This window comes from Bacillus rossius, chromosome 12 (genome assembly GCF_032445375.1).
Source record: "Bacillus rossius redtenbacheri isolate Brsri chromosome 12, Brsri_v3, whole genome shotgun sequence".
In the NCBI taxonomy this organism is placed as follows: Eukaryota; Metazoa; Arthropoda; class Insecta; order Phasmatodea; family Bacillidae; genus Bacillus; species Bacillus rossius.
Window position 1 is genome coordinate 33,513,003 of NC_086339.1, and position 22,685 is coordinate 33,535,687.

At 39.1% G+C, this 22,685-nt stretch overlaps 1 protein-coding gene across 1 annotated transcript in view; it reads left to right on the forward strand.

Moving 5' to 3' along the window:
* LOC134537319 (uncharacterized) overlaps positions 1–22,685 on the forward strand; it is a 53,444-nt gene that overhangs the window by 14,650 nt on the left and 16,109 nt on the right. The window contains exons 5-7 of the mRNA XM_063377621.1: positions 4,757–4,923; positions 13,149–13,467; positions 18,065–18,186. Coding sequence (XP_063233691.1) covers positions 4,757–4,923; positions 13,149–13,467; positions 18,065–18,186 — 608 coding nt within the window. The remainder of the gene's footprint in view (positions 1–4,756; positions 4,924–13,148; positions 13,468–18,064; positions 18,187–22,685) is intronic.

Consider the following 22,685-nt stretch of genomic DNA (forward strand, 5'->3'; position numbering starts at 1 on the left):
AAGAATGAAAGACCAAGAGATGTAATGCCATCATTTATGGGTATAAATTCACCGCCACTTCCAAAACATCATACTTCGATTAAAAATTCCTTTAGGGCATCTCATTCTAAAGGAAAGGGGGTTTCTCATGCAGATGTTCCGTCACATGGAGGTGTATTTCTAGCAGGGAAAGATCATGTAGCAATATTCTCCCAAACTAAGGTACGCGAACCGCAACCTATCAAACATGAAGAATTACCCTCAGATTCTGTGTCTCCTGACTACATCGTCAGTCAATCAACCGAAGTTACACCAGTTCATACTTCCTCGCAGTCTTATAACACCGCAAGTACACTTCAGTATCCCCAAACTAGTTCAGTTGCCATGAGTAATGATTCCACGAGTCAGACAGTGCCTAGCCATCATGAGGTACCTATTTTTCCAGAACATTCTTCTTCGCAATCTCATTACAATGCAAGTACCCAAACTAGTCCACTTATTGATGATTTTACCCCTCAGTCAGCCCCTAGCAATGCTGAGGTACTTACTTTTCCGGAACATTCCTCTTCACAGTCTTATTATACCACAAGTACACATTCTTCCCAAACTAGTTTATTTGTTACGAGTGATGTTTCTACCAGTCAGACTGCCCCTAGCCATATTGATGGATCAACTTTTCCAGTGCATTCTTATTCACAATCTTATTACAGTGCAAGAACACGTCAGTATCCCCAAACTAGTTCTATTACGAGTAATGATTCTGCCAGTCAGACTGCCCCTAGCCATATTGACGGATCAACTTTTCCAGTACATTCTTATGCACAATCTTATCACACCGCAAGGACACATAAATATCCCCAAACTAGTTCTATCGTTACGAGTAATGATTCCACCAGGCAGACAGCCCCTGGTCGTGTTGATGTATCAATTTTACCAGTACATCCTTACTCACAATCTCATTACACCGGAAGTGCGCATTATCTCAAATCTAGTCAATTTATTGCTAGTAATGATCCCACCAGTCAGTCAGCCCATGGCCAAGCTAAGGTACCTCCAGTCCATCCTTCCTCGCGGTCTCGTGACACGGCCAATAGACGTCGGTATCCTCAGACCAGAAAACCAGGGGTGAATATTGATTCCGTCGCCAGTCAGTCGGACCTCGGCAATGATGCGGGGCCTAACGTTACAGTACATGCTTCCTCTCTGTCTAGTTATGCTGCAAGTAGACGTCGGTATCTTCAAACCAGGAAAGTTGTGGCGGATAAGAAACGCGCAGAGCCAAAAGATCCATCGGCCCGTTCCACCCGAGCTCATGATGCGGCATTTGGCAGCAGTGCTCCTCGGTGTCTTGGAACAGATCGTTCTGGGTTTGAAGCGTTGAGTTCTCTGAGAAGCGGAATCACACGTCCGCCAGCAGTGAGCCGACGACGTTTGCTCGCCGGAGCCTCGTGCCAACCTAGTTCAGCCGCCCAAGAGACCCCCCGCAGAAGTGTAACAACTCACCACTACTGCCACCTCCCATTTAACCATTCCTTCGTCAACCCGGGGGTGGGACCTCCTGGCCTTACGGCGCACAGCCAGTGTCCTCGCCACTACATGACACAGTACATAGTGCGGGAGTTCTTCACGTTTCCAGTGATGGTGACGCTATACAGGCGGCAAGTTTATGAGTTTCCTTTCATTTGGAAGCTGGCAAATGTCACGAAAATTTCTGCTGCGGCAGGTAAGAAATTCTTTGAGCTGCATACTGTTGATAAATGGTACAAAAATTATAACATAACTTTATTAAATGCCAGTAGTAAAATTTTAGAATAGTAATGTTTAAAAAAAGTTTAATATTATTTTTCATTATCATTTTTATGGACACCATTATTCTGTGTATGTAGTTTTAAGTAGCAAATTGGAAATCAGATTTTTTTTTTTTCCATGTTCGAAAAGTGGTGGACATTGATTCAAGTTTATGTCAGCTCCCTTAAGCGCATCAAGTTATACATTAGGTCTACATGTCACAAGGAAGCGCCAGAAACTGAAATTGACTATCTTCATTCTAAGTTAATTATTTCTAAGTTTTATTCAATGGTAATAGAATTATCAGTCACCATCTGCCAAACTGAGTGATAATTTAGCGGTATCACCTTGTTTGCAAAAAAAAATGTTGAAAGTGTTGAAATACAAAATTTTAAATGTTATCTTAACCCTCTCCTATTAGTTTTATTTAATACTGTTATTGATAATCAAATTTTTCTAGCTCGTATTGCTAGTTGGAAATATGCTCATTGATGGCTTTATAAATTATTCGTTGGAGCTTGTCGTTAGAATTGTGAGGTTAGGCGATGATGATTTGCGGGGTGAGTATTTTGTGCTACATTAATAAATTCCATTTTGAAAAATCTGTTAGCTATAGCTTATATTTAAAAAAAATGTTGCATGTAGTTAATAATTATGTTTAAAATAGTTTTCTTCTATATTATATATTATGAAAATTAATGTTTCAAACATTTTTTAATGTTAAATTCATTTCAAAACATACATTGCAATATTTTCATGTTCATGAAATTCACTTTGAATTAAAAAAGTATTCTCGTTTTGATAGTTAAACATCAAACGATGTCGAAAAACAAATCATATCCAAAAACAGATCAGGGAGAAGAAAAGTCACACTCTACTCCCCTTGAAAAATAACTTATGACTTTTTGGTTAGATGTGTATTATAGCGCCCACGAATTCATTTTATACCGCGTGATCATGTACATTCTGTTTTCATATGATGCATCTTTTAACACAAACATTTATAAATATAAATCTGAGTGATCGGGGAAAAAAATCTTACTTTACTCGGGTGGTTTTTAAGTGCTGTTTGCCAGATTCGTTTGAAGATTTCTCGCGATGAGAATCAGAACACTTTTAATTTTTCGTTCCTCATGTGTTCACTGCTTGCTTTCAAAGATGGCGCCTCAGCTTGTGTCACGTCGCTGAGTGCAAGACATGCACATCTCCAATAGCTGAACACGACTCTGCTGGAGTAATATCGAACGCATGAATATCTCGTTTTATCGTAAAGGATTTTTTTTTTAAATTAAAGGTATGGATACGCTTTCGTTGGATGCTGGAAGACAAATGGATTTGTTTGAGTTTTTGTGGCCAAAATTTCAAACTTTACACCGTTAGAAATCACAGAAAATTAACCGTTTTTTAACGAAGAAGTTACCTCAAATAAACGAATAGTTCTTCGTGATTTCAAATAACTGAGTCGACGTAGAAACTACGCCAAATTTCAACTTCAGAGTTGTTTTTATTTCTAAATAAAGGTACTCACGTGGACAAAAGAGTGTTCTGACTGTAGACAAACGTTTTTGAATGTTTTGTTAATATACAGTAGTAGTGTAAAAAAAGGGCATACGGGTGCAATGTATTTCTTATGGGACTATGGCTTGGTGACTTACTCATTTGTGGATTACCAATCGTGAGGAAATGACCACGATCAGAACCTCAGTGGCCATTTTTAACGACGCCACATCCGCCATCTTGAAATCCACAATTTTGGAAAATCAGTAACTATTTAGCTATAACTTCGGAAAAAAAAATCCAAAAATAATCCAAATTTTCAGTTATTAAAAAAAATATTGATTCAGTTGAATTCTGTCCTTGGTTCAATCCTTGCCCGATGCCAAAATTTGTAATTTCATGTAAAAAAAAAATATTTACTTAATATAATATGGTGAAAAAATACTAAAAGATGTATACATCACTCATCTACCAGCCTCCAATTTATTCGATCTATTCTTGTCCATGGTTCGATCCTTGCTTGATCCAAAAAAAAACACTTAATAAAAAATCGTGAAATATCTTAAAAGCAGCTGAAATTCCTCATCCACCAGACGCTAATAAGATGCCGATAAATCGTTTTTTAGCTAGTAATTAGGAAAAAAATAAAAACCATAAAAAACTCAACAGTTACATTACTACTTAATTATTTCAATTCCTGTCCTTGATTTGATCCTTGCTCGAACCAAAAATAAATTAATTAATTCAAGTAAAAAATATTTATTATAATTTAAAATTGAAGTGACATGTTCGAGGAAAAAAGCAACAAAATTACAAATAAATTACAGACAAAGATAACTTATACAAAAAAAAAAAGGAAATTACAAGTTTTTCTTGATGTATACAGTCTTCTTAGAAGGCGAATCGAATCCTTTCTATGCCTTGAAATGTGTTTTTAGGGCATCTCCACATGACAGTCTATTAATCAGGCACGTCCAATCAGTGAGCACACTCGTCCAGTTGTTGGGAAGGCACATCCAGTTGTTGGTTAGGAGCAAACAGTTGTTGGCCAGGTACATCCAGTCGGTCGTCCAGGTACATCCAGTTGTTGGCCAGGTACATCCATATGTTGGCCAGGTACTGCAGTTGTTGGCCAGGTACATCCATATGTTGGCCAGGTACATCCATATGTTGGCCAGGTACTGCAGTTGTTGGCCAGGTACACACAGTTGTTGGCCAGGTACATCCATATGTTGGACAGGTACATCCATATGTTGGCCAGGTACTGCAGTTGTTGGCCAGGTACACACAGTTGTTGGCCAGGTAGATCCATATGTTGGCCAGGTACTGCAGTTGATGGCCAGGTAGATCCATATGTTGGCCAGGTACTGCAGTTGTTGGCCAGGTACATCCAGTTGTTGGCCAGGTACATCCAGTTGTCGGCCAGGTACATCCAGTCGGTGACCAGGCACGTCTGTCCGACCTTGAGAGCTGCTCGCGGCGACTGCGGCAGGTTGGCCCGGCAAGCTGGTGTCCGCGCCGCGGCGAGACGACCCGGGGGACTGGTGCCACTGCAAGGAGCAGTGCCGCTTCGTGTCGGCCGTCGACAACACGTGCCTGTGCTCGTGCGAGGAGTGCAGCGCCCGGCGGCGCCGCGAGAGACCGCTGCAGACCTCCAAGGTGCGAGGTCCATACCACGTCCTGGCTTGTTGTCACTCTGGTTCTAGTCATGGGCCGGGCAGATTGTAGCAGAAACTGAAGTGCCAGAAACTGGTTTCGACTATCTTCATTCTTAATTGGTAGAGACCTGTAAAATTCGCGGATTCATTTCGCGATAGGATAGAGTCCAAGTAATTTTGACATTATTTTGCTTCAGTGATTGGGGCACAGTTTATCTGAAGGACTCTGGGCCAATGAAAAAAACTTTAACAGAAGAATTAGCGAATCACGATCATTCCAGTCAACAGGTGTTACGAGTCGGTAACCAATCAGCAGATGTAATTTGCACGAGTGCATAGAGTATCATGGAGTATATCCTTTAGGGATTTGAAATCGCGAATTTTACAGGTCTCTATTATTTGGTAATATAAATATCAGTCACCATCTGCCTACCTGAGTGACCATTTAGCGGCATCACCTTGTTTAAAAAAAAAATTCTTAAAAGCGTTAAAAGACAAAATTTTAAATGGTATCTTAACCCTGCACTTTTTGGAAACATTACTGGCTGAGGGTCATCCAAGCAATTTCAAAATAATTGTGGGCCAGAAATCAAAGAAAATAAAATCACGCGTGTGTGCGCGTGCTTCAAGTTTACTCTGCTACCGGTGAAGTGAAGCAGATGTATTGAGTGTGTCAAGTCTGCTTTGCCACCCAAATAATCCGCGAAATAGTCGTAACTCTATCAATTGGTATCCAACCATCATTCGTGATCTTTAATGGCCTCTTAATTCTTCGAGAAGTCAAAGCTATGTCTCACTCACGAGTTTTTTTATTATTATTTGAATGTCACTGCTATTATTTGAGGGCTTTTCCTGTAAATTTGTTTCTATACCTCCTTGGCATTTGTTATTTGATCACAAATGTTCTTGCCATTTACTAAACGTTACTTTCGAGCTGTAAAAAGTCCCGCTAATATATATCAACATTTACGTGACTTTTTACAGCTATCAAATATTTATAACAGGACCGTGCCAGTAGTCAAGGGTAAGAGGTGAGCGTGCGCCTAAACTCTGCCTCACACCCTACTCTTTTCCACAACTCTACTCTTAAATTTAATTCTATTAATAAATTAAAGAAAATAAATATTGCACTAGACCATTTTTTCTTAACAAAACCAATTTTTTATCGTGATTATCTTTCAATGTTTTTATCTCATTGCAAACCCTTGTTATAGCAATGACCACAGTTTATCATTCGAAATTTAGCAATTTGGACTATGAACATTATTGTACGATACAGAAATTTATTTTGCCAATCCCCCCCCCCCCCCCCCAATAAAGAAGAAAAAAATATATATTTTATTTCCAGAGAATAGTTGGCGAACCCCTATTTATAGAACATTTGTTGAGAAAATTTGAGACGAAACAAAAAATTTCAAGGGAGTTATTGATGGGAATAAATCTTCAGGAAAAGTTCCGAAATATTAGTAATGATAAGAATATGAGATAAGTCTCGACGTGTGAGACGGAAGCTTGTTCTCGCGAGGGACGACGCACGGTGGTGCCGCAGTTACATATGACAAAACTTTTATATGCATCGTTATAACGGACATTTCACTTATCGTTTCAATGATATCGATATCACTAAAATAGCGGCTTGACAACATCGATAAACAAATATTTCAGTTAATGTTACATTGAGTTCTTGATACGTGTACAAGATCTTATAATGAAATCGCCTAAATAAACTTTATCTCTGATAAGTAGAAGCCAATCTGGTATATAGCTACTACAAAACTTAAAAAATATAACAATAGTGAAAAGAATGTTAAAAATAAATGATGACAGAATAAATTAATTATCATTTCTAATTTGAGTATGTATGCTGTAAGGGTGCAGAATCAACGAACACTTATAAATATTTCGAATTTTGGGTGAAAATTGGGGAAAAGATTATTTAAACCCAGTTCCATATCATCGGGAAAAAAATTATCTTTAAATAATTAACGAAGTTTTAAAAATGTAGAGCAATAATTTAATATTTACTAAATTACAGTAACTTCACGCCAATTCCAATCCTTAAGGACTTGGAGTTCTAAATTTTAATTTAATTTTAAAAATTAATTGCTTGTTTATACAAATGTTTGATAAACACGTGGGATAATGATATGAAACAAGCAAGTACGTGGTTGAAGTTGTAGTTGAAGTTCTGAGTTGTAGCCGCCGGTAGGTAACTGCTCCCTGATGACGGCGACTGCAGTGTCGACCGAAACGTCGGTGAATTGTTCTCCGAGGACGAGGCTCGCCCCTCGTGCTTCAATATTAGATTATTTTGAAGGCTTCCGTGAGCTTCATAGGAAAGTGTCAGCAGGTGAAGTACTTGCACGAGAACCTTCAACCGCGTGTAACACAATCCTTAAAAAATATGATAATACTATGAGCTGAGTAAACAGTGTTCAATTGCGTGATCCAATTAATTATAGCCAAGGATAGTCACATTTCGTTTTAATCGTGGGCAATAGCCTCATGTAAGATCCTCATACAATTACACAAACCTTTTACATTGAAATTAATACTGATTACATAGGGATACAGATACAATTATATAAAATTAAGTAAGTATCCCATAGAACAAAAGCACTAGTACAGTTGTCACGGCAAAATACGTGAACGTATTTTCAATATGACATATACTTTAGTATTTACTTTAGACAAATAGTATTAGATAGTATTGGATAGTAAAGAATAATCTCTCGTTAAATTAACGTCAACAAGTGCAAAAGAGAGACAACCCTCAATCATCGCAGCGACCGAGAATTACGTTAATACAGACAAATGCCTCATTAGAATTACAAGACCCGTAAATGTTAATGCGGGCGACCGCGGCCTAACCAACACTAGGTGAATTGCAACTTAATTCAAATGCATAAGATATCAAGAGAAAAACAATTTAACACTACGTGATTACATACATTACGCAAAAGCGAAACAAAAGCCCTAAACACGAGTAACGACATGACGGGGAGAAACGTCAGACAAAACACGAGTAGCAATGCAAGCTATTAATAAAAACAAACGAAAAGGGTAATAATGCCAAAAATAATTTCAAAGGTGACGGCCGAATAAACACTTTAGAATACCTTAAGAGTTTAGCTGTTACAAGTTACATGAATGTAAGGGTCACCACCTTACAAGCACTTACATGAAGTCTCCCCGCTGTCACACTCACTACATTTAACTAACTGACCTACATACTGAATTCAGTAAATACCAGCACCGACTGGCTATAACAACCTATCTACATGATTTGCTAACGAACAAGAAGAGCCTTCAAGGCAATACACGCAGTTTTAAGTAAAACAGAGGGCGCCACGCGCATGCGCGGACACCTCAAGAGGGGAAGTCAAGCACAGCACTAGAAGCAGGGAGGGGGGGAGAAAGGAGGAAGGGAAGGAGCGCCAAAGCCCACCGCGCGGCGCGAAGTACAAACGCAGCGCACCGACCACTTCAATTTTAAATTAATAAATAAAACCTTGGAAACTGCTGGGTTCAAAAATATTAAGAAAATTAAAGTTATTTGCCAGAGGGGGCACAAGGTGGTGAACAAGACAATTTTATACTCCCTGCACACAAGCAACTTGGTAGCTAGTGGATCGTTAAAATAGATTAAGGTATAATAAACACTACATAAGTAGCTTGGTCTATAGGTTTCCCTGGTTTATTTAAATAGGTTTTGTTTTTGCTTTGTTTTCGAATTCACAATAAAATATATTAGCAAGTAACAAAAAGGAGGGCCGGCCCGAAATTATATAAAACAATTTATATTAAATTAACTACACGTCAAAGCAAAACAAAAAAATTTAAATACTCCACCATATTAGATTCTTTCACTGATTAAATTGTTTACCGTTTATGCTTATTTTACATATTCTCGGGGATTGAGTTATTAAGAGGGCGATAAAGGGCTTCATTTAGAGCTGTTTTAGTGGTCAATGCGATGGCAAGTAGAGGTCAAACCAGTTAATGCAGATGAATGAGATTTTTACACATCATTGAGGAAATGTATAATGAATGATCCCAGTTGTCAGAATTTGGTTAATGTTGTTATTAATAAGCAAAATTAATTAGTAAAAAGGTTTTATTAGCACAAATTTGACAACTTGCAGAAAATAAAGTACTCGGAATAACAAAAAAGTAAAAACTGAACGATTTACATGTAACATTATTTTATAGTATATGATTTTTGGAAATAATTATCTTCATACAATTGCGAAATAATTGCACACGCGTAAGTCACTGCACATTCATGTTTGAGCCGAAAATTTGCCACTTCACTGTTTGGAGATAGGACACTTTTATTCCAGCCCTTCAGCAAGACCCGAGCGCTGTAGATAATCCTCGCCATTAGAGTGGTCGGGTTCCAGCTGTTATCTGAGCCTTGTTGACGAATGTGTGGAAGAGGTGTAGAGGAAGGTCTGGTTTTCGATAACACATGTCTTGTCGGGTTACTCTGCATTTCTCTTGTCATCGCATTCGCGTCCACCTCATTTACATTATTCTTAGAGTATTCTTTGCACACATATATATTTTATAGTACCGTTTATTTACAAATATTTAACTGGATTGTGGATATACAATTAATAATTTTTAGTTGCTTTTAGGATTCTTGGCATACATCTTATTTTCAACCAAATAATAGTTGTATAAAAATTAAATGAACTAAATATACCATGGGATATTACTTTGCAAGGAATTTATTGGAGGATAAGTTTTACAGATTTTGCAGTTCCAACACTTATAAGCACAGCACAAAATACGAATAATTACACAAAAATGTAAAGCTGATTTGTAAGCAAAATACATAAATTACAATATTTTACCTCGCGGTTACATACAAATTGATAATATACATAAAAAAAATTGGTTGTCTGTAAAGTCGGTTTACGAACGATAGTTTAACGTGACAACGTCATAACAAAACATTGATGAAATGATTGCATACTTTTATGAATAAAATTGAATCATTTTTATTGAATTATCACTATTTTGTATGGATACAAAGAAGGAGTGAAATGAAATCTACAATTTAATTGATAAATTTTCTTTTATTTGCACTCATTAATTCAAATATGTTTATTACTTTAACAAAGAGATTATTTTAACTATAACTTTTATACATGTTTGCCTTTTAACTTCTTCCAATCTGTGTTATTCTGTTAAGGATAGGACGATGATAGGAAAAGTAGGAAATATATGGGAGTGTTTCAAGGATGATGTGAAGGAAAATGGCTTACACAACACCAAAATGCAGTCAAAAATAATATATTTGCGCTACGGACTCTGCAGCAATGCTAGGAGAAATGGGTTAGCAAAGAGCAATGTAAATGTTACATCGTAATGCATGAAAACAGAATTACGCCACGGACTCGGTCGCAATGCAAGGAGGTTCAGGTTTTCAAAGAGCAATATAAAATGAGCGTAACGGGACACAGAGAAACGGGACAAAGTGCGTAATGGGACACTTTTTCGTGCGTGCAGCCAGCGTTCATCGATTTATCAGACGTTGTCATGTCAACATTTTTCAAGTTTTCAAAACTATCATGTTGTTTCATTATGTAGCATATAAAAGTACTAGCTGCAGTACCCGGCGTTGCCCGGGCTAAACACATGGAGCTTTATTGTCTGCGAGTTAAAGCAAACTGGATAGCACTATATGTCAGTGTGTTGGACATAGAGAAATGTCACACAATTACTGTTTGTATGCTTTTGACATATGATTTTTTGTTTACCCATGGCGATCGGTTATTTATTATTTATTATTAATTATAAATTTCTAAGACCATTAATCGAAAAATAACTATTATATCTCTCAAGTTGGAAACAATTATACATAAATGCCAAGTTTCATCGAAATCGGTTGACTTGATGAAGAGTTCACTGGAAACAAACATCAGGACACTGGATTTATATATATTAAGATCTCTTGTTTGTATCCCATTTAACACTAAAATGTATTTTATATATAATGTTTCACATATATAACGCATGTATATTTCATGAATAGTAGTTACTAAAGTAAAAAGGTTTTTCCTTTATTACAAAATAAAATACACAATATAAACTATTCATAACGTAATTTCTTCTTGCTTTTAGCATTCTCAGATGTAGTTTCTGCAATTGGCTTACTTTCTTCAGTATTTGTGCTTTCCTTTATCCTTAAATCAAGGTAAAAAAAACACATGTTTTTATTAATAACACTGCCTGAAGCTATACACTGAAAACGACCCATGAATACTATAAATAATTTGTGTACTTATTTTTCTCTCTCCAATTTGCTAGATTTTTACCTTTATTCCGTTTTCTTCACACAGACAAATGCAATTTACCACGAGCATTACCTTTTAAAAAACGTGCGTTTGTTTTCGCCATTTATAAATGAACATCCATTCTTATATCTCGAGCTAACACAGCGACAGCGAGGAAAACTAAATCCGACTGCCTCGCAGTGCCACCCCACCCCTTTCGGTCCTTATCGTGGTACTGAGAAGTGTCGCCTAACGCGAGGGACTCAGAGCAATATCGGTCTAACGCACAATATCAGTCGCACATGTTACGCTTCAAGCAGCTGGAATTTCTAGTAGCTATTTATCCCACTCTTAAGTCACTGTTCGCTGGTTTGTATTTTAATAAATTTAGTTCTATTTAAGGGAGAGAAATATTTCTAATATCGCCCGGATCTTCAGAGTATGATGTTGGGCCGGGAAAAATTATCTTCTTAAGGGGACTCGGAGCTCGATATCCCGAATGACATGCTGGGAGCAAATTCGTCTCCCAGCCCTTGGACCCTGTCTGAAACACAAGTCAAATTCCAAACGAATTAGACCTGCTTCCAGACAGTCAAACACAGTCGGCGCGAAAAGGCCAACAAACGGGAATTCGGGGAGAAAAAGAATACCGGAGTAACTCACCAAACAGGGTGTAGCTCCAGGGCTCAGGAGATGTCTCGCGCCGACATCAGAATAGCGCGGACGGAGAAATGCGTGGATGACGCGGCAGAAATCGAAATTTAGTAAAATAAAAAAAATTAATAAAATTTAACTAAAACATGACTTTTTTTTCTAATCACTACTTCTGACTGGCTACTGTTCAACTGGAATCACATCCCCCAAGACAGCTGACTACATCCTTAATTGAAGGTGATTCCGTCGTAGCCGTGACAAGAGACTGCGAGAAGTTCTGCCCGACCTGCAGCGCGGTTAGTAGCCAGTGGCAAAGTCCTGAGTGCCACGATGGCGGACAAAGCTCCTAATTAAAACGCGTGGTAGGCCCTAGGGAAAAAGAAGGGGGAAGGTTCGGCTCTGTACCGAACATATCCGGAGGTGCCCGAAGTGGTCGTAGCCACGACTTCAGTCGTTTGCGCCAAAGAGCGACTGCCGCTCTCTCTACCGGCGGGCACAGAAAGCAACAAACAATCGACTTCTACAGGTCGCGATTTGAAAGCATAGGGGCATATGGCGCCGCGGAGCTGCTCTCTAGCGGCGTAAAGGGGAACTAACGGGGGCGGTGAGCTGACTCGCCACCAGGTGTCACGAGCGTGGGCTCTGCACGCTGGCACCCAGGGCTGAAGTTACTTTTTCTGTCACTAGGTGTCGTGGAGGGCTCTGTAGGGCAAGGGAGAATGTCCTTGGAGTAGGCCACCGCCTTGGCGGGGTTCACCACAGGGCAATGATCTTGAGTTAAATTCTGCGAACCAGGGGGGGAAAGAGAGGAGAGGGTGGACAGAAAAGAGCAGAGATGGCTGGGAACGAGCATCCACTGGATACTCAGTCGTGCCTGAGGCTCGCTGATCTAGGCGGCCCTCTAAGAACTAAAGCTTGCACGCCAGAAGCTGCGCTCTGCAGATCTAGTCATGTAGCAAACTAAAATTACGGACCCCAGGCATGCCTGTAAGCGGGAGAAATTTCAACCGGGCTGCTAACGACTACATTAGACTAGCAAAAGCTCAGATAGATACTTGAGAAAAGGTGCTTCGGTCCACTGGCACAAAGTTTAACTACGTAGAGTACAACAGCCTAACAAAGTGTAAATCACCCCTTTAGTAACCAGATTATAATAAAAATAATTTAAAATTATAATAACAAATAAAAAAATGTGTCAAAATTCCTCATTTCCGGCACAAACCCGGACTACGATGGCCGTGAAAGCCTGCGAACATGAAGTGTGTGGATGGGTCGCTGTCTGTCGCAGTCGCAGAGGGACAAGGGCGTGCAGGTGCCCTCGCTGGAGAACATGGCCGTGCAGACTGCCCCAAGCGCCACCGTCTGGGAGCCGCCGGCCCGCCCGGCGCGGCAAGAGCCAGCGCTGCTCCCGCAGCTGACCGTGTCGGCCGAGTCCACGGCCGCCGCGCGCCACCGCCCTCCCCCCCACGACCACGGCGACCACGGCGGCGCCCGCGCGCAGCTGCAGTTCCTGATGCCGCCGCGGGAAGGATGGGGCGCGCCACGCTCCGTGCCCGTCCGCGACTTCAACGTGGTGTTCATGCCCGGCGCGGACGAGTCCATGGAGGGTGAGCCTGCAGTGCACCGTGTTGGGCGGGAAGCCTTCTTTTCCCAGACGAGAGAGCCAGACGCCCGATCGTGCATCTTCGGAGTTTTTTTTTCCCCTTCATTTAAATAAATATACAACTCATGATAACTAATGGTCAATTAGGTCAGGTTAGCTACATTATAAATACTTTAAAACATTGTGGACGGTTGATTTGGTTAGGATAGCTACATATTAAAAAGTTATTTGCTAAGCAACCATAAAAAGATTTTACAGTATTTTTAATGTAACTATACTTACCTCATATATCCAACCATCCACAATGTTTTAAAGTATTTGCATATAATTACTTCTTGCTAATTTTAAGAATGACATCTTATAAGATAAACCCGCGCATTTGGATAATAAATGCCCGCGAATTTCCCCCCCCCCCCCCCCCCCAATAAATACACCTGTTGTGGTACGGAAAAAAAAAGCAAGCATGAACTTGGGGAACATCGGGTTCAGCTATCTCGTCTGTGAAAAAAAGGCTTGCCAACGTGAATATTCGGGTATGTCCAGAAGGACGAGTGAATCGTAGGCTTCCCTGCAATGCACCGTGTTGGGCGGGAAGCCTTCTTTTCACAGACGAGAGAGCCACACCCGAAGTTCCCCGAAGTTCATGCTCGCTTTTTTTCCGTTCTATCTCATTGTAAAAACCGGTGTGGCATTAAATGTTGCGGTCGATTAGGATAGGTTAGCTACATTATAAATACTTTAAAACATTGTGGATGGTTGGTTATGTTAGGTAAGTATAGCTACATTAAAAAACACTGTAAAATCATTTTATGGTTGCTTAGCAAATAACTTTTTAATATGTAGCTATCCAGCGCTAGGAAACCGTTTACATGATTTCACAGTATCTTAAATGTAGCTATCCTAACCAAATCAACCGTCCACAATATTTTAAAGTATTTATAATGTAGCTAACCTAACCTAATTGACCATTAGTTATCATTAGTTACAATGAACAAAAAAAAATCGAAGATGCACGATCGGACGTTTGGCTCTCTCGTCTGTGAAAAGAAGGCTTCCCGCAGTGCACCGTGTTCGGCGAGGAGGCAAGGAGGAAACTTCCCAACACGGAGTTAGAAATTGCCAGGAGACGGCGTGCTGTGACTTGGGTGAAGTCACTTTCCTCCCTCGCCATCACCATATTGTATACGCCCAATAAGCATTGCGGAAATGGTGCTTGACCACGTCTGATGATGGTTAGTAAGTATGAATTAGGCCGGCTTGCACAGTCGTGACTTGAGACGAAGTGGAGTATTCTTCCATTTGATTAACCTGCCAAGTTTTTTCTCGGACTTCACTCACCTGACTCTGCAAGCGGCCCTTAGACTCTCCGTCGCGTCGTTAAAAATAGTCCCTTTCATAAAAAAAAAAGTAATTTAAAACTGTTTCCACACTGCAAACACTACACATCAGTCAATGTTTTGGGTGTTTAACCAATGTGGCGCAAGAATTATCTGAAGAAACAAAACTGCATGTAACCATGCCGACATGACCACCCCCTGCGTTCCAAGGGTGGATACGCGAAGCATGTGCCATTGACAAAGTCACTGATTTCAATGGTAAATAATGTATTGTGAATGCATGTCTGTTATTGGTATTCAAATACTTTAAACAGCCAAGTTATGTGGTTTGAGTTACCTTTTCCAGTTTTTAATGTAAAAAAAATAATAGTTCAATTATTCTTAAAGCCTACATAATTGTGACGAATCTGAGCTGAGAATTAACTTTTACATTTTCAGTATCTGTGATTCAGTTAATATGTAACACACATAAAGTAAATATTTTTACGGGTTTACTTCGGATGAATCTCTAAATAGACAATGGATACCAGTGTTTCGGAGGGAAAACTGTAAAAGCTTCAGCTAGCAGATTGTGTTCTATTCGTTGCTAACCTGATGTGATTGTGATAAGTATGAAGCAGGTCAGATGAAATTAAAATGCAGTTCCTGTGGTTTTTCCTGCGTTCCAAGGTCATTCGCAGCCTGTAGGGATTTTTTTGCAGAAAAATATAACTTGAGCCTAGTGTGACCACTACTCAAACTGGTGAGCACATTGCTTAAAAAGAGCAACTTGTGATATGTGATACTATAAGCTATAAGTAGTCGAGAAACTACTTATGACCCTTAATATTGCATGTTTTTCACTCCTTACGTATATAGTGCTACAGGCTTCCGTAAAATTACACGAATGTACGCCAGTTATTAATATAACTTACGTGATATGGTACACATTTGAATGTGTACCTTAAATGGATGGTGTTATGCACAAATGAGTTAACCAACAAAAGGAAAAAATGTTATTGAAATAATTGTGTAGGTAAAATGACACTTTTAATTGAGCTAAAAAATTTTAACCAACATTCCTTGCTAGTATGCCATCTTGCGACCAAACATTCAACGCACTGCCACAATACCAATTATTGTGTGTTCAACTTTGAGCTCAATTTACTCAGTTGAAATTGTTTGTGGATTGAACCATTTTTACATAACACCGTCCAAATTATCATTCCCTTGTTTTTTGTCTGTACGCTGTACATGCAGGCATATGACGTCGTAACAGTGCAAAATATTTGGCAGTATAAATTTACAACTACCAAAGTAATGCAAAAAAAAGTATTTTGCAATCTATACGGACAAACTCCATTTAATTTACATTAGGTTACTAAAGTAATAGTCCTGTTATACAATGATTTATAAGTGTGTACCATGGAAAAGAGGCTAATACGTTAAATTAACTAGGTTGTTAGATAGATACTCCGGTAAGTCACTCAGATTGTTAGAAGTGTTTATTTGAACAATTTAAAAAAAAATTAAATCGCTCTGAAGTACATATTGTTTACTAACAACTATAAAATACAAAAAAAAAAATAGATGTGGTTCAAATTAACATGTTCAATGTTATTGTAAATTTACGCAACAGCAGTACAATTAACTGAAAGTTGTGTAAAATATACACATGCATCCATATGTAAAATTTTTATATCCATCACAAAGTGAGATAATTTCATTGAAAAAATTGGGGTTAGCTTTAACTCTTTCAGCCACGCTTTGTCAATTCCTAAGTTATACCTAATTTTAATTTTAGTTTTGCAACTAAACCATTTTTTAAATTTTTTGTATGGTAATAATCTTACATTACAATTTTAATATTAAAGTTTAATTATAATAATTCAGGAAAGTAATATAAAATTTATTCATTTCATAGCTAGGAACTGGAAAAATTCATGGGTTCAATAACCTCTATCTAGGCTAGACTCCACAATCCCCCACACACACGGGCAAATGCCGCCTGCTTATTGGCCACTGTCATTTGGCGGAATGTTTCTCATTGGCTCGGAGTCCTTCAAATAAACTGGGAGCCAATAACTAAAGCAATATGAATGTACATTTGTTTGGGTTCTAGCACAACGCTTAATAAATCCCGCAAAAATTTTTTTCTGGTCTCTAGTCAGAGCTACGGAAGTGTGATGTTCGCTAGAATGTAGGTACATCTTGACCCATGCATTTTAAGGCTTCACAAACTTCGTGTGTAAATGAGCGAGTGGACCGGGAAAGTTGACAGGCACAGATACGGTGCGCAGAGCTTCAGGAAAAACAACGCGATTTAAAAACTACTCAAGATATCGGAGTGTGGTCTGCTTACGAAAAGCATTTAAGAGTTCGCTGAGGACCGAAAAGTGCTTTGGATTTCGGATTAAGTTTTTAAACTGTATTTTAAGAAGAGTTAAAATTGCTAAAAAGGCATGTTTTCAGAGTTATTTGAGGCGCAAAACAACCAGAACAGATTCTTGAAAGCACTTAATGGACTTTTGCATTACACCTTTATCTTCATTTCTCAGCCATATAATTAGGGACTGGAAAAATTCACGGTTTCAATGACCACTAGGTACTCGGGCAACTATCACCTGGTTTTTGGCTACCGACTCGGGACACCTGTTTACTGTGATTCTTATGATACGATACTTCTTTTGTTGAGTGTTTGCCATTGGCTCAGAGTCCTTCAGGTAAACTGCGGTTCAATCACTGACGCAGCATTAAGGTAAACGAGTTTGGATTCCAGCCTGTCTCGAAAGGAATCCGCGAATTTTTCCGGTCTCTACATATAATGTTTAGAGTCCCGGAAATTTCGCGGATTCCTCTGACCTCAGGATAGAATTCAAAGTTTTAGGTGTGCTCGGCCCATGTTTACTTTCCCATTGGTTGATTTCTAAGCGAGAACATTTTTATCCTTGTTATTTGGCACTACCTGATTCGCTTGCTTCTCTTCTGGCCGGGCATCGTTGGCTCACGGTCGTAGAGGGGCGTGTCCAGATAACTGCGGTCCAATCATGTACACAGTGTGACAGTGTGGAGGTTTGCATTCTAGCTTGCGACTAAATGAATGCGTGAAAATTCCGTGGCTCTAATAATGTTACGGTCACCGCTCAAATTTCACAGTTGCCCTGTGCACGACGAGAATACTGTGCGCCAGTCCAGAGGCTATACCGCGCTAGAAATACCAGCGAGCGTCGCGCTTATCGTCCCGCCTCACCAACTCACATACACCCCTCCTCTGTGTGCTCGCAGACGCACCGGAGGCACAGCCGATGGGATACGCCCACTGGCGCAGGAGGGTCCGGAGCGAGATGGTCCATCAGCCCTGCCAGGTGGAGTGTCACTTCTGGATGCTGTACATCATCGCGGCGGTGGTGAGCACGTTCCCCCGCCCACCCCCTTCTCCCCCCACCTCTCATCGCTAGACACCTGTACAATTCACGATTTCAAATCCCTAAAGGATAGACTCCGCGATCCTCTACGCACTCGTGCAAATTACATCTGCTGATTGGTTACCGACTCGTAACACCTGCATGACTGGAATGATCTTGATTCGCTCATTCTTCTGTTAAAGATTTTTCATTGGCCCAGAGTCCTTCAGATAAACTGTGGCCCAATCACTGAAGCAAAATAATGTCAAAAGTACTTGGACTCTATCCTATGGCGAAATGAATCCGCGAAATTTTGCAGGTCTCTACTCATCGCCTTTCCCGAGAAGTAAGGGCAGTCATCTTTTTTTCTCGCAAAAAAAATATCTCGAAGCCTATTGGACTGCAACATGGTATGCCCGCGGCCGATGGTTTCTCCCTGCTGATTGACGAAGCCCGTTGACTCGTTTCGCCGACACATTCATAACTCTAGGGCCATGCATTTTTTCGCGAAAATATCCCGAGAGAAGCTGGAAGTTGAAACACTGTAGCATCGTATTGTGTTTCGTGATTGGGTGAGTTTCTTTCAGGTGCATGTCCACTGTTAGAACACCAATCACAGTAGTTATGTGCGGAAGCAAACGCGTCCTGATTGGCTCGGTCGCAACAAGGCAACGACTTCTCTCGCAGACGGCCGCCAATCACGAGGAAGAAACCGCTGGTGCGGGTATAGCTAGTTGCAGTCTGACTGGAGTTCAGATCTTTTCGCGAAAAAAAAAAATGCCTGACGCTACATATAGTCAGAGACCGGAAAAATTCGCGAATTCATTTCGCGACAGGCTAAAATACAAATAGTCACTGCACCTCAGTGATGCCTCTGCTATTGGCTCACAACTCACCTGGATGACTCTGGGCCAATGAGAAACACCCAACCAAAGCTTTATAAGAATCACAGGCTGCTACGTTGTGACATCTCACAAGACAGCAGCCAATGAGTGGGTGGCATTTGACCGAGTGTACGTATAACTATGGAGTTCATCCTAGAAGTATTGAACCCGCGAATTTTTCCGGTCCCTACATATAGTTGACCAGACCAACTTGAAATTTCAAATTAAAGGCGCGCCAATCTTGTGGGTGAATCCAGACTGTGTTCCAGAGACGACTCGCGCAATATGCAGTCCATCGCCTTCTGTCGTTGTCGAGGTCAAGACGAGAGCGCATTCCGTCGCGCGGATCCGACAGGGACAGCGTTTTAATAATGTCTGCGCACGTAGCGGTGATACCCGCACCCCTCTCTCCATTCTTTCGGTCCCCGAATGCAAGGCGCCCGACGTAACTGCTGAAATTAAAGAACTTAGCGCGCTCATGAAGGGGGCGAGTGTGCAATTTAATTAACGGCCGCGCGTCAACTCAGAGTTACGTTCAGTATTATTAAAAACACCTTTTATATTCGCGATATAATATGTAACTTTCATTATTTTATGGTAAAATGTGGCTTCCGTGCAGCAAAGTACTTGTGATGCATTAGTTTGCGATTCTTAAAACTTTTTTTTTTACAAAACAAAAGCCATTTATTTGAAGTAGTAAATTTTAATTAGCTTCTTAAACCGTTTTTGCAGCAGGCGTGATCATTGGATATTTCCGGACACATCCAGTCAAATGTAATGAGAGACAATACATTCTACATAAAATAAATCATAATCAATGAAAAAAATCATCTTAATGCATTTTAATTGTGTTATAGTTCGTAGCAAATATATATATTAACGTGTTTTCAATTACGACACAAAACATTTGTCTATAACGGAAAAAACATTTCAAACATTGCGAAGAACGTCATGAACTAAGTAAACCTAAATCATCTCAGGCAATTTCCGCAGTTTTGCTCACAGTTAATTCAGTGCAATCAATTAACGTTCTTAACTTAATTTTTTGCAAAGGGTCATCGCTTTGTAAAATCAGTAAGTGCTGGGTTTTTTTTTTTGAGGTCACCGATTTTTTAAAAATTATTTTACATTACTTATTATGAAAATTAAAAACAAGTCTGTATAACAAGCTAGTATTAAAAACAAAGACCGTACTGAAATTATGGCAAATAATTTTGGTAATTGGCTAATAGTACAAATATATAAATGTAAATTTTGGATAATTTTTTACTCAATCGAGATTATATTATTTAACAGGCTTTCAATACTTTGTGAATAGAGGAAACTCATATACTGTCGTAAATCATATAATACTTTTCATCCTTTTGAAAAGCAACGTCCGTTATAAAATTTGCCCATCTACTACTTACTATAAAGTGTAGCGACACAGACCCCAAAAAGGGAGTAGCCTCATGTTTAAGTTTTCAATAATTCTCTTATTTATATCTAATTTTTTTAAAAATTTTATATTAAAATAGGCGAACATTAAATACGTTTTATACCATTATTTGAATGTTATACTGTGGTTCGAGTTATTTACATTTCAACGCAGATAAACACGCAGCTGAGCGCGTTAGAACGCTTTGCGACGAAACTAAAGTTGAACCCGCCAACGGCGACTCTCACAGTTAGTGTTTTTTTTTTTCTTTTTTTTTTCGCAATTCGAAGTTTTATGTCACAAAACAACAACACGGAGTTAATGATAAACATCCGACGGGCACACCCTATATAGCGTGCATCCTAAAACAAACCCACAACGCGCACCCGAGCACCCCGAGCCGAACCTTTTTGCACCGACAAAGAATCAAACCGTTGGCAGTTGTCGATATAATCATAAATACAATTAAAGATAGTTTTTTTGACGTGACAACGTCTAATAAATCGATTAACGCTTAACGCACGAAAAAGTGTCCCGTAACGCACATTGTCCCCTTACGCTGTGTCCCGTTGCGCTCATTGTACGCTTGCGCCGCATCTATCTCTCTTTCACTATATTGGAACAACCATCGGTTTGACTTTTTCGAGGCACATTAAACTTGAAACACTCCCATTCGTTTCCTACTTTTGCTATCATCGTCCTATCCTTATCGTTAAAGTAATAAACATATTTGAATTAATGAGTGCAAATAAAAGTAAATTTATCAATTAAATTGTATATTCCTTCTTTGTATGCATACAAAATAGTGATAATTCAATAAAAATTGTTAAATTTTATTCATAAAAGTATGCAATAATTTCATCAATGTTTTGTTATGACACTTTACAGACAACCATTTTTTTAAAACCTTTTTAGATTATTTCCGGATCTATAGGTTAATAATAATAACTTTTTTCTTGGAGGCCAAGATGGCCTACAAGATGGCTGATGCTACGTCAGCTGACGATCTGACGATGAAAAATTCTGCAATATTACGGTAGTAAACTTAGAAGACGAAAACAGTATGGCGGATCCAAATGGCCATCATGATGTGATACTGTTGGAGTAATCTATATATTTATTTTTTGGCTTATTTTAAAGTTAAGGCGTGCCGTCTTGTCTAACCCCACTTATCCACATAAATCTTTACTAACTAGGTACATGCAAATAAACTTGATAAATACTATAGCCTAGAAATACAAAAAATTATCACAAATACATTTAAATAAAAACTTAATTAACATATCAGTACAAATATAAAAAATAACAAAAAAATAGCACGTAAGATACACATGAGCCTCCTAAAATAAAATATATTAAAGTTATATTACAAAAGGGCCCTTATTTTTAGTCTATCTAATGCTAAATTTATAAAGAATTAAAGATATTTGATAACCTAAACATTTATGTGAAAAACTAAACTAAGACACAAACATTTAAATAAATATACTAATACATTTTCTTTCAATAAATCATACATATACACGCACATTCACACATATCTGATACCACATCTGAACCTGATCACCGGAGTTAAGCAAGTACCTTAATAACGTTTTCTTAAACACAGAAAGGGAATTTTGAAATCTGATTGACTCGGATAGTTCATTCCAGGCATGAGCAGTAGTCACAGAGAAAGATTTTGAGCATACAGATGTCTTATGTTGTGAGATGAGCAAAGAACAATTACTCTGCGAACGCGTGTCTATACCATGTCGTGAACCGAGGAACTGAAACTGGTCAGCAAGATAGGACGAGGTCTGTGTCATTACTTGGTTTTAGTTGGGTGGATAAGTGTTCCAGTAACCGCCACGGGGGAAGGGTGTTTTAAATTTTGGCACTGACCAGTTCAAACCGATGACTGAATGGTCCATGAAGTAGTATGTGTGTTTTATTAAAAATGCATTGAAAATGTTTTGAAATAATATGTTACCAATTTTTCTTCTTTTTCCTTCAACTTTCAATATCGTGGCATCCAGGATGGTGGGATTCCAAATGGCATATATTTCTAGAATCCATAATGGTGGTTTCCAAGATGGCGAAATGTTCTAGAAAACAAAATGGTGGCTGTGATGTCATAATCCAATACGGCAGTTTCACATCATAATTCAAGATGGCGGATTACATAATGGAGGTAGTTGATAAGGTCACCCAATATGGTG